General features: G+C 39.2%; 1 protein-coding gene across 1 annotated transcript in view; it reads right to left on the bottom strand.

The window, feature by feature from the left end:
• The window catches only part of LOC103611809 (pancreatic lipase-related protein 2), a 35,243-nt gene extending 23,238 nt beyond the window's left edge, over positions 1 to 12,005 (bottom strand). Inside the window, exons 1-12 of the mRNA XM_017728614.1 lie at positions 11,820 to 12,005; positions 10,838 to 10,886; positions 9,539 to 9,693; positions 8,441 to 8,566; positions 7,414 to 7,548; positions 6,790 to 6,898; positions 5,942 to 6,061; positions 5,730 to 5,852; positions 3,383 to 3,498; positions 2,319 to 2,448; positions 1,592 to 1,703; positions 439 to 603 (exon numbers count right to left, since the gene is read on the bottom strand). Of these exons, the coding sequence (XP_017584103.1) occupies positions 439 to 603; positions 1,592 to 1,703; positions 2,319 to 2,448; positions 3,383 to 3,498; positions 5,730 to 5,852; positions 5,942 to 6,061; positions 6,790 to 6,898; positions 7,414 to 7,548; positions 8,441 to 8,566; positions 9,539 to 9,693; positions 10,838 to 10,886 (1,340 nt within the window). The 5' untranslated portion in view covers positions 11,820 to 12,005. The remainder of the gene's footprint in view (positions 1 to 438; positions 604 to 1,591; positions 1,704 to 2,318; positions 2,449 to 3,382; positions 3,499 to 5,729; positions 5,853 to 5,941; positions 6,062 to 6,789; positions 6,899 to 7,413; positions 7,549 to 8,440; positions 8,567 to 9,538; positions 9,694 to 10,837; positions 10,887 to 11,819) is intronic.
• Positions 12,006 to 12,602: the final 597 nt, after the last annotated feature.

Below are 12,602 nucleotides of genomic sequence, written 5' to 3'. Positions count from 1 at the left end.
TTTAAGACTTACTAGTTAATGACTAATTATTAACTTTTAGGATGTGTTTGCCTTTATGATCAGGCTCCCTTAGCATTTTCATTTGGGACGGGGTGTGCTTTGGAAGGGAATTGCTCACTCTGTTTTCCCCACTGACCACACTTTGGTTTACATGACAGAGTGGGGTGGACACATCAACTGGATTAATTTTGGTTAAAACTAAACAAGAAGTGTGCTCCAAAAGTGTATCTAATGTCCTGCAAATGCCAGTGGCTGCCAGGCCCATGGGCTCAGGTTGGAGTCAGCCTGAAGTACCCTGCCCAGGCAGGTACAATGTTGAACCCTGCAGAGATGTTTCTGTGTGCTGTGCTGTGTGCTAATCGAGAGCTGGGCACATGAAACTGCAATTTAGGAGAAAAACTTCTACCTTTCTGGATCACCATTAGCTTATGTACTTACATATGTCCATTTTCCCCAGATATTATTGTGACTTCTTCAGCTCCCATGCAGCCTCTGTCTGCATGACCTAGATGCTTTTTCCAGAGAAACTCAACTTTTGAAATGTTCCCAGAAATTTCTGTATCAATGTAGTTCAAGTATGTGTTGCCTGGTTTGAAAGTTCCCCTGCCAAAGGAAAAGCACAGAAATGATGCTCAGTGTTCTACACAAATGATGGGGAAAAGAAAAGCTTGAGTATAGGCAGTAAGGGAGATAAGCTGTGGGCTGCCATGGGAGTTGGAGCTTTGAATACTATTGTCATAATTTTATGAACTTTTTTTATAGAGTTGCTGAAATTCCTGTGCCTTTCAGGATGAAAACACTTCTATCAGTTAGCCTTTGTCAGAATGGCCGTGGTTTATTCTATACATTACTTTTGAAAAATAAGATCTATCTTCAAATAAATCCAAGTCAAAAAGTTCTCTCAATGTTTCTGGTTGCTCTCAACCATGAAGGAAATTGAAAATTATAGTTTACATTTGTGCTTTCTGTGCTATCACTGTTTACTCTAACAGAACACACCTTGCAGTGTGGCATTAACATTGAAATTATCCGCAGGTGTATTGCTGCAGCGGTGTATTTATAACCAGAGACCCGTTACAGGACTGTGTTCAAACACAGAGGAGGTTGGTTTTGTAATACTGAAGCTGGGTTGCTGACCAGCCTCTGTTTATTGAGATTTAAATTCACATTAACTGGAAAAAGCCAGGCTGAGTGGACAGGAATCCCATATTCCAGCACAGTTCATGGGCAAGCTGCAACTTTCTTATTCACGTACTCCCCAGAGGAATGATTAAATTACTGTGCATCACTGAGCTCTTTGTCCTCTCAGAGATCACCAAATCATATTTGAGTCCAGTAGCAGCCACAGAGCTCTTTCCCACTTTGCTGTGCTAACATCAACCTCAGAAAACAAACAAAAAATGGAGACCAGCAAGCAGATTTTTACCACAATCTGTAGCACGGGGAACTTCAATCACTTAACAGCTACTTTTATTACCAGTGCAAATCACAGACCACACAGAACAAGGTGAGGCATGTAAAAATAGCTGTGTATACATTCCATATGATAACAATGATAGAGCCACGTTTTCAACAGCCACATTAAACTTACTTGTCAATGGTATATTTCTTCCTGATCCCATTAGTTCCAGTCAAGGCTAAGTCTATATTTCCCTTCATGGTTTCTGTTGCACAGACTTTGACATGTATCTCTTTTCGCCAGCCTTTGAAAACAGAATCAAATGGATTATGATTGTAAGGAGATTTCTTTCCTAAGGGGAAAATTTCTTTTATGTTTCAGTGTCTCTAAGAGAGAGAAAAGGATTGCATAAATATGCTTATAAGCAAACACCTCTGATGAATTACAGTTTATTTGTTAATTTTCCTATTTCCCAGTCCTGTGGCTGTTTCTACATTAATCACAACTAAAACTGTGTTTCTTATAGCTCCCTGCCATTTTGACTTGATGAGCTTGGCAAAAGTATCCTGAAATGCTCCAGTTTTATAAACTTTTGCCAATAAAAACAATGCAACATTTTAAAATTTGAAATTATGCACTTCCAGGATAACATTTCTCCCAATTTCAGCTTTATAGCTTTATGTTTTGAAGCCATCGTGTAACAATCAAATTTAACCCAAAGGTGAGCATCAGTTGATCTGCTATTACAATTATCTCAGCTTTCCCAAATAATGCTGGTACTGCATGTTCCTAACACCTAAAATTCTAGATGTTTTATTGAGTGCAACTCGTTAACTGCAGCAGCTCTGCAGAAGTGTAAGGCCCTTTTTCACACATAATTCATTGCCACTTTAGAATACACCACAAAATGAGCACTTACGAGCATATGGAGGGGAAGGCCCTGTGTTTAAATAAACCTTTTGCTGTTCTTTCCCAGTTTTATCTAAAAACTTATCAGCATAATGACCCATCAGTGGGCATCCTTCCTCTGGACATGGAAAGCAGTCTCCCTGGGGGGAAAATAAAAATGTGTGTTATAAGATATTACCTATTTTAATCTTGCCTCTTAAATTTTAAGAAATTAGGGTATTTCAGCTTTTTCCCAGCTTTTTTTTTTATAAGAGGTATTTGCTTCTCAGTTCAGATCATATCTTCAGTATTTATCATTGTAGTTGGAAAAAAATTTGAGATGGTCAGTCAGCTTATTTCATCTGATTGAAAATCAGAGAGAAACAGGTTGGAAATCTGGCCTAATTCCCTGTGGTCTTGCAGAGACCATAAATAAATACCATAACAAATGTTGTGCCTTGCTACCTGACCTGTAAAATCCAGGTAATATATTCATCTTTCACAGGGTCCACTGGAAGGTTTTCTGCTAGTTATAGGATGAGTAACCACATTTCCAAGGAGGGCTGGCTGGATATCTAACTGATATGGTAAAAATATTTATGTTTAGGAATACTGAAGGTTGGGCTTTCAATTTGGGATTTGTTCTGTCTGCTCTTCAAACTTTATTCCCATGCAGAACCTTAATGAAATTAATTTACCTACATAGATCAGACAATCAGATCAAGACCTTGACATCCATTAAAAAAAAAAGGTAAAAAAAGACAAGCAAGAAAGCAGATTAATTGCAGTTGGAAAAAATAGCATTGCTATGTTTAGGTAGTTCAGTTTTGGTATGTGGGAGGTTCTGTTCAAACTGGTATTTGTGGACCTTTGGCTATTTGTGCATTTGGTGAATAAAAGGCTAAATTATCATCATCACTTGTCTATTGTGAAATTGCCTGGGTTTGGCTATGGTCTGGATGAACTTAGTCAGTAGTTCTGAATGTCCCCTGTGCCCATATCCCATGATCCCAAATGTAGAAGTTGTCCCAGAAATTATTAAAAGAAGAAGGGCAGAGCCATAGGCCCTCAGATAAATACAGTCCTGGTACTTACCAGCACAAACTCTCGGTATGTGTCACACTGGTACCCAGCAAATCCATTTGGAGTGATGATACTCTCAGCATAATACCTGAGACTTCTTTTATGTCCACATCCAAAAGATCTGTATGCTGGAGAAAAAAAAACCCAACAAAAAACCCAACAGATAAAAAGCGATTAAAGCTATGCATTAATACAAAGTCCATGCCAGAGCAACATTTATGGGTCTCTTTTCCTCAAAATCACTTGCACATAGACTGATGTTTCAGGTAAAAAAAATAGCAATAATTAAAAAAACATTTAAAGTGTGAATTATTTGGTTTTGTAGTAAGAAAGTGTACTTATGCCTACATGTATTTTTTTCTATTGGAAAGAGGTAGTTTTTAAGAGAGGTGGAGATGCACCAAGGTGAAACAAGAAGCATTTAGGAGTATTCCCCTTTGATATTTCAAAGACAGGAATATTTCACAGCTACAGTTTTTGTAAAGCATACGGTAGTTACAATGAAGTAGTTTTCCTTTTTTCACCGTTACCACAACATGGTATTCTGTAAAATCACAGTTTCCACTAATTTCTAGAATTAAAGGTAATTTTAGCAATTATTTTAAACTCAGTGGCTTTTGGTGGTTTTAAGCTCTAGAAAATCTGCCATCATTTGATAGCAATTCTGTGAAATTCTCTGAAAAGCAGGATGTTTGGCAGCGTGTCCTTGATTTTGTCAGAACTATTGGAAACAAGACTTTTTTCCCATCAGACTGAAATTTATAAGCATTTAGTAAGGAAAGAAGAAAGTGGTATTTGGGTTATATTTACACATCCCTTATAGCAAATGTTGTCTTCCTTGATTCCGAGGTCTCTCCTACTTCAAAACACAATATACTAATGTTAGGTTGGTGGTATGGAAATGGGCTCTATTCTGCTTCAGCGTGTGGTGGGGGCTCACCAAACCACAGGGGGAAGCCTGGGAGGCACTGAAGTAGTTGCAAGCTAGCACAGTTTATAGTGAAATCAAATTTCCTTTAATAGCAATATTTATGCATCTTAAAGATAGACCAGTTGGTGTTGAGCCATTGGCACATTGTTCTTTACATAGGAAAGAAGAAACAACATACTAAAACCTCTCTGAAAAGTGCTTGTTTTCTGGTTTTCTTGAGAATAGTTGCATCATCACAGCTTCCTGAGTATGCTTTCTTTACAGCTGCTTCTTTAATTCAGAAGGGTTTGTGCTTTTAAACCCTCAGCTCTTACACCTGGCTCAATTATGTTAGTGGCAAATTCACTTAACACCTAGAGTCTCTCTACTGCATCAAAAACTGTAGGAAAAAAGTCACTAACTATTCTTTCTAAAGCACTTCATACATAAAAGCACTACATAAATGTAAACATTAGCAAAGAAAAGAGAGGTTACCAAACAAAGTAAGGTTTAACCAAGAGGAGGGAGTTAAGGCTGACTCTATTTTTAGGAGCTGCATGAACAACCAACTCCATCTGCTCAAGTTCAGTAAAGCTGAGTTTCTCCTTCAAGACAAAACATTGCAAAGGGCCTTGTGAAATGTCTCTGGAAAATATTTATTTTTTTATGAAATGCAGACATTTTTATGCATTCCAGTTGGAAAGTGTTTTTGTTCTAAGTGACTTTGAGCCCAGCCAGTTTCAGTTCTCTTTGTTATTAAGTTCTCGACCAGTTCTAAGGGGGAGCATTTCTGAAAGCAAATTATTTAACTAGTGGTAGGGATTTCTAAACATTTAGCTGTGAATAACAGATGTGCTCATTTCTGTAGTTTAGGATCAGAAGACAGGATTTTGTGGATCTATTGTACTGGATCCCGGGGTAATTCTGATTAACTGCCCAGCTTTCTTTGAAGAACTACTAATGGAGCAGTCATTTTATCATCTTTTATATTTCTGACCTTGGGCTGTTCCCTTTGAAGAGACTGAAGCTTAGTGGCATGGATGAATCCCAGTAAAATTGGGAGTGATGTCTTCCTAGGGAGAAGAAGAGCTCAGATTTTGAAATACGTATTTTTGGATTATCCATGAATGAAATTTTACCAGTCCTTCGTGTGAGGAATTCCCACTGAGGTCAGCCTGTCAGCACAGTGGCAGGCTCTTATAAAGCTTGTGATGAACAATTTTGCATGCTTTAACTGAAGTTTTCATCTGGAATTTGCCTTGGTTAGTACAAAAGAAAAGTGGAGGGTATTTCAGAGGCAGCTTTAAATGTTCCATTTTTGAGCATTGTCTCCTTATTCCAAATCTGAGCTATATAAATAACATATACATTCAAAGGTCTTACCTTATTCTAGCCTTTGTTTCTAACTGTAACTTATAATGAGGTATTACTTCTTTAAAATACATTTACCTCTCATCAGGTCATTGATATCCCGAGTTGCAGGAGGCACACGAAGCTGGTGGCATCCTGGCATCTTCTTCCCACCATTTGGGTAAAAATCCAGATGCCCACAAGTCTGAAGTATCCCTGGAGCTGAAATGCACAATGGATCCTGGCAGATCACTCTCAGGTATTCTGTGGCCAACCTATGAGCCAATGGCAGCCTTTGCATGGAAACTTACCAAAGTCAAAGAAAAGATGGCCAGCATGAGTATGAATTATATCAACAAATTTTGCATCTGAAGGATCCAGCCTAACCATTGTGGGAGTGTACTGGAAAAGGGGCCCAGCTGGATCCAAACCTAAGTGAATGGAGATACATCTGATTGAGTAAATAATACTGTATATATATAACATGCAGGTTGTGTGCACTATAGGACATTACATTTCTGCCTTTACTCCACATCTAAAAATCCATTTTGTGGTCCACAGCTAGAAAAACTGGCAAGGTGTTAACAGAAAGCTGACTGAAGGCATTGCAGCACAGTAAAATGTTGCTTGGCTTATTTTTGGGAACAATGCTAGAAGAAGAAGTTTGGTTTGTTGGGCTTTTTTTGTCATTTTATTGAAAAATATGAGATCTTCTTATGCTACTCTGAGCATGTAGATTTATTTATAAAATTTTTTTTGGCAAGAAGTCTATTTTTATTTCCAGAATATCTTGGTTGAAAATGGTTTCCCTTCAGTGTCAGTGAGGTCTCTTTGGAGATAAAGAAACACAGCACTAATCCCAGTTTCCCTGAGTTGCTTGTGTGACTGCTCACTGTGTGCATGGCTTAGACAAAGCAATGTCTATGCAGAGAAAAGAACTGACTGGGGGAGAAGGAAAACAGAAAATAGTGAGTTTTTAAAATAAAGTGATGTGTGACTGTTTCATGACTTGTGTGCCTCCATCTGGCTGGACATTTTTATTTATGACAAGCCAGCACATTGCAGTCTGCATTGTATGTTTATAAAGCAGCAGTGATTCTTCAGTTCTCTTAAGTTGTGTGAAAATACAAAGTTTTATCTGCTGAAATGGCTGCAGTACCTGTTATTCTTCCAATGCCAGGTTTCCTCCTCCCTGCCTCCCCTGCAACGTGTGCTCCAAGGCTATGGCCAATGAAATGGATGTTGGCAGGAGAGTAGCCATAGTCTTTCTGTGAAGATTTAAGGAAAGGAAAAAAATCAGTGTGGGGATACAAACCAGTGACACTGCAGCATGTCCCCATGCAGTGCCAGGACATGGCCAGACCACTGGGCGATGGAGGTGAGTGTCCTGGTGGGAAGTTACAGTTCTGGGTGATGGGATCTCTGCCTAAAGAGAAGCAACTCCCCACTCATCCCTCTCCTCTTCCTTCTCAGGGTGTTCATGGCTATTTACCATCTTGTCCTGATATACTAAATCTAGGGGATTCAATTCTTCATTTCAGATTTTTAAACTTTTGAACTGCTGAAAAGTCATATTAGAGTAGGTTTTCAAAATTGATTATGACACTAAAGCAGGTATTTTCATTTGTGTGGGATTAGAGCCCTTTTATAATATTTTGAGCTGTTTTACTGGGTACTTCTTGTTCTTCCCAGCTCTATTGGATCAAACCTGAAGGTGCCACTCTGAGCACAACCTTTACCACGTGGAAGATGCACTGGCTTTCACATTCCAGGGATATTTTACCTCGAGGAAGTTCACCAGGTACTCCAGCTCGGCCCCCACAATGCGGACGTTGTTGACGGCGTCCGTGTACAGACCACTGGAGCCTCCCCTCCAGTCTGTCAAAATGCAGTTCACATCTTCAGTGTGGAGCATGAACTGGTGGAGAACACGAAAGCAACAGAGAAGAAGCAAACAGGAGTTAATTACAATTGTAGTAGGGCATATGTAAACTATATTTTGTTCCGTTTGTGCGGCCACTGAAGACACATCTTTAGTAATTCCTACTGATGCTGAAGATCAACACAAGGAGGCAGAGTGGAACCAGTGATTAGAGGACACTCACAAGCTTCCTTCAGCTCCTTTTTCCATTCCAGACACCTTGGTTGGCTCTAAGGTACCAACTTCTCTTGATGACAGTACCCCTGTTACCAAAAGAGGTCCAGGCTTTATTCTTCAATTTTTTTTGGCTTGGATTGTCTAAAAGGATTCTCAAATTTGTGCTTGCATTGTTCAGCCCTAAATTCATACATTATAACCAAAATATTCTATTTATCCACTTCTGCCAATGGAACTTTCTGATTTTGTTTTTTATTCTGACACAATTTCATTTTTGAAATGTGCCAGAGTAAAATGAAACCAATCTGCTGAACAAAGCCTTTTGGTTTTATTAGATCAAATGTCTCACTGAAACTGACATGTTTATTGTGACCTTTTGCTGAGGTGAGAAAACTTACTCTTTTTTCCCCCTTTATTATTGGCAAGGAATTGAAAAATCAGTTTATTATAGCTTTCCCTGTGGAGGTGAATGCAGCAAACGGGCATTCAGCAGAAAGCTCAAGTGCACTGTACTCATAGCCAGGAACAAGAGGGTGGTCATGTGGAACTGGGCCTCATTCTGACTTTTGTGCTCCTTATATATGCCCTGAATTAACAAGGGAACAGAGCTGTAAATTTCACATGGGGATTTTAAGCCAGAGGTGGATATTTAGACTTTCAAATGCAAGACTTTTCAAATACAAAATGACTGTCAAACAATAGTTGTACCTACCCTGCACATGCTTGTTATCCAGGGGAGATCTGCTCCAGCAAGGTGGCCGTGTATAATGAAGCGAGTTTTCCTGTGTGTTCGGAAATTCGAAGCTTTTATAGTTGAAGGGTTTGTGGCTGAAATTTTCTGTGCCAAAAAAACCAAACAACCAACAAACAAAACAAGGATGTGACTGCTCCATCCCACTACATTTTGATAAAGGGCAGAGTACCCCGATGGTTAAGGCATAGATCTGAACCCTCAAGAGATGGGTCTTATTTCTCATTCCTAAACTGCCTTTTGAGGGGAAATCAATTAATCACTTCAACAAATGATTCACTTCCTCTGGTTAATTGAACTAATGATACTGGCATCTTTTGCACACTGCTTTGAGATGTACTGGTACAACATGCTATGTAAGTACAAGATTTTATCAAACTTGGCCGTAGATATGCAAAGATAGCATCTTCTGAAAGGTATTATGTGATTGACTTTGAAACTATACCTATCTTTCTTTCTTTTTTCCTTTGAAGATAAGACCTTCATTGCTTCATTTATATTTTATGGGAAAGCCCACCAGGCTTACAAAGTCAGAGGCTGTAGGTATTTTGGTGTGCATTGAGAAAGAAGACATAATTTTCTTTTAAAGAAATTCTGAGTACTAGCTCTTACATATTTTTTGTTATGGTTTTGTTGATTTAAAAGTTGGATGTCATGCACTAATTAGCACACATCTCACCTTCAGTGAAAGACTGATTTGTTAAAACCTCATCGGCCCTCTCAGCTGGAGGAGTTGGACTTGTTCTGAAGTGACTTAATAAACACTTCCACTGTTTGTGTCTGCCATTTATATAAAACCCCTTAACTCTGGAGCCTTTTACATGTAATAACTTGTGTTGGAGGGCTGTGATTAATATGTTGTAAATATACCTGGCTTCTCAGAGAGCTGAAATGAGGAAAAAGGAAAAAAAATGGAAGAAAATCATCATGTATCTAATATAGAATTGGAGGTTCTCCTGGGAGTCTTAAGAGCAAACATATATGAGAAAAGAAACTGTCCCTAGAATTTGTTGAATGTATTATACACAGTCAGTATTTGAAAACAAAGCAGTTTCTTACTTGGTATTTCACCATGTTATCTCTGGTGTAAAGGAGGAAATTTGTGTTCACATCATCTGGAGAGCTGGGCAAGCCTGCCAGTTGTCTCCCTGGGATCCCAGCCCAAGGGGGGCTATCTGAAAAGCATCCAAGCCTTTTGTAGCAAACTTCCCTCCCTGGGGTACACAAAGAAAGGTGTTAGTGTTCTGGGAATGTCACAGGTTCTGTACATGAAGCTGGCAGGAGAGTGTTTACTCCAGGAAAGACAAACATGCCTGATTCAGATTATGATGGCACTTGTGAGCATTTTTCATTAGGGGGCTCAGTTGTGCTCTGGTGCTTGTAGCAAGGACTTGAACTTCAGGAGTGCTTCCTGCTGCAAACAGACCCTGGAGCTCAGCTTGGTAAACTCAGGAGAATGAAGGATGTGTTTAGTCAAACACATTGTTACCACAGCCCTTGGAAAAAGACAATAAAATCTTGATCCAGAGAAGAAACCAGCTTTTGCTGTGAGCACAAAGTAGCCCTTCAAATCACTTCTAATGCTCCAGGGATTATCTAAATTGTTATTTCTTGCACAACAGTTCATGAAGGAGCAAAAAGAAACCAAAACATTAAAATAGACACCTCTGGTTGCTCCACAATGGACATTAAACATCTCCCTTATATTTTTTTTATCACCATAAGATTTTAGTGGAAGCAGTAAAGTGGAATTTGAATGGAAGCTCAGAGCAAAGCACTGCCTCAGGAAGTGTGGTCTGTGCCTGAAGGACGGGTTTCCCAATTTCTATTGTGCCTTTAATATAGTAATGGTGCAAATATGACATGCAGGTGTTGCCATTAATTGTCATCCTTCCACACTGTTACAGCACAACAGCTGTGAAATCCCAAATAATTTTTATTGCTATTAAAAAGACTATTCTTTCCTGTCATTAAAGAGGTATTTTGGATCAAGACTATTTTCTTGTTCTCTGCATAGCACTGTGACGAGTAGGTACCCAGGCTCTCACTACCAGGGTTATAGCTACCATGAGTGCATTAAGGGTGGGTAGGGAAAAAATGTTCTGGAAGAATTTTATTATCAACTCACATATAAAAATACCTTTCTAATTCCTGTTCTGTTTGCTAGCTGCAAAAACCTTTACAGAATTAAAGAGGAGTGGGTTAAATGTGGGAAAGACATGACATGACTCAGTGGTCCTAATGAAGAATTATGTTAAATCCTTTCCAATGAACATACTTTTTCTAGCATATGGATATCCTGGTGTAAGTTGCACATAATTCTTACTGTTTATAGAGTTTACTCATTATATGTCTCACCTCTGGCTGCATTGAGAAGAAAAAGAGTAGTGATCCATACTGCAAACATCTGAAGTGAAAAAGAACACAATTCAAACATAACTGAAATTAGAACCTGGAATTCACCTAAAGGTTCCCTTAACCCATTAAACCCCCTTGAAACTTAGTACTTCAGTCATTTACTGAGTTAGATCCAAAAAAAGCCACACTTTCTCAAACATAGTAAGATTTCAAGAAAATAGCTTTGGGATTATTTCTGCTTGCCATGGAGATTTGCATAATCATGGTATCCTTTAGGAAGATCATCTTCCTGTCCTTGACAAACAGAAACTTTTTTTTCTCTGTAGATCTGCAGTTTATGGGCATGCAAATTAAATTCTTACAGGATTTACAACAACATATTTTTACAGAGTGAAGTTTGTCCTAGGATTTAATGGAAAAGTTACTCACAGAACTGTCATTCAATGACTGTATTTAAAAAAACCCCCAAGAACAAAACTAATTTGTGCTCATAAATCATACAGATAGTCTTGAAAACTCATTTTGATCATTGCTATCAGCCATGTACGCTTATCAGCCCTCATCTGTGTGATCACTTGATCACCAGCTGATAGGTAAGCATTGGAGTAAATGGAACCCATCATTTACTCCAAGGGGAAGCAGGGAAAGTCTTGAAGTACACCCTCACTACTACCACAAGCAACTTATCTTCAGAGGAAAATAGACAATTCTTAAAAAATCTAATGTCATGCCCAGATCATCCAACCAGTGCTGCACAGGCAGAGTCCTGCATCCCCTTCCTGACCAGTCTTCCCAGTCCCCTGAAGTCCATAATACACTGTTGGGAGCAAAGAGTTCACCCCTGTGAAACCAAGTGCAGGTTCAAGGATATCCTGCTTCCATCTCCTCTCCTCCAGCCACTCACCAAATACCCTACACCTCATCATCATGATCCTTATTTCAGTTCCTTAGATGTTCTTGGCTCCAGTGCATCCCATTTTACCTTGGCAAGGCTCAGAGAAAGTTCTCAGGGTCAGCTTCCCAGGTGCTTGTGGCAAACCTTGCAGAAGCTCTTTGAGGAACCTGGAGAGAAGCAGGACAGCACTGTGCCTGCCCTCTGCTGCTCCACAATGCTTGGATTCCCAGCTGCATCTGTGGCTCTGTTGGGTAATGCCAAAAGAGATCTCCTTCTGTCAGCCTTCATCCAAGATAACACCAACCAGGTCCAACCAGTTGCTGCGTGACTCCACCTACCTGATGCAAAGTTTCAAACAGGGTGTTATTTTCCTCCATTGGTTATTATTTTCAAAGCTAAAAATTGGTGGGAATTGTGATGTAAACACTGAACAAACACAGGGCCTTTCAGGATCAGCGGGGCTGCTCCTCTTGGTGCGATGCTGAGTTGAGATTGTGACTTAACATCACACCCGATGGCAGTGGCAGAGCCCCCATCCTTTGCATTCCAATCCACAGTTTTAATAGCAAAACTGTCCTTCCTGGAACTGATCCCTGCCTTAAATAACTTACAGTCTTAAGCAACGTTTTCAAGTTTGTGTTTGATATCTAAGTCTACTGTTGCAAGACAAAGACATAAAAAAGGTGTTTTGGGATGAGCTAGCATATGTTTGCAAGGTTCAAACTGTCACTGGAGAAAATGCAGAAAGAAGTATGAAAAATAATAAAAAAACTAAATAGCTTAGTTTGTCACTTTTTATTTGTTCATCTTGTAGATCTCTTATCTCTAATTTTGCTACTGGATGAATTACCTGGCTTCTTTGAAAAGGTG

This window comes from Corvus brachyrhynchos, unplaced genomic scaffold (assembly GCF_000691975.1).
Source record: "Corvus brachyrhynchos isolate BGI_N302 unplaced genomic scaffold, ASM69197v1 scaffold783, whole genome shotgun sequence".
NCBI lineage: Eukaryota > Metazoa > Chordata > Aves > Passeriformes > Corvidae > Corvus > Corvus brachyrhynchos.
Note: the sequence above shows the minus strand (reverse complement) of the source record. Positions and strands in the feature narration are given on the sequence as shown.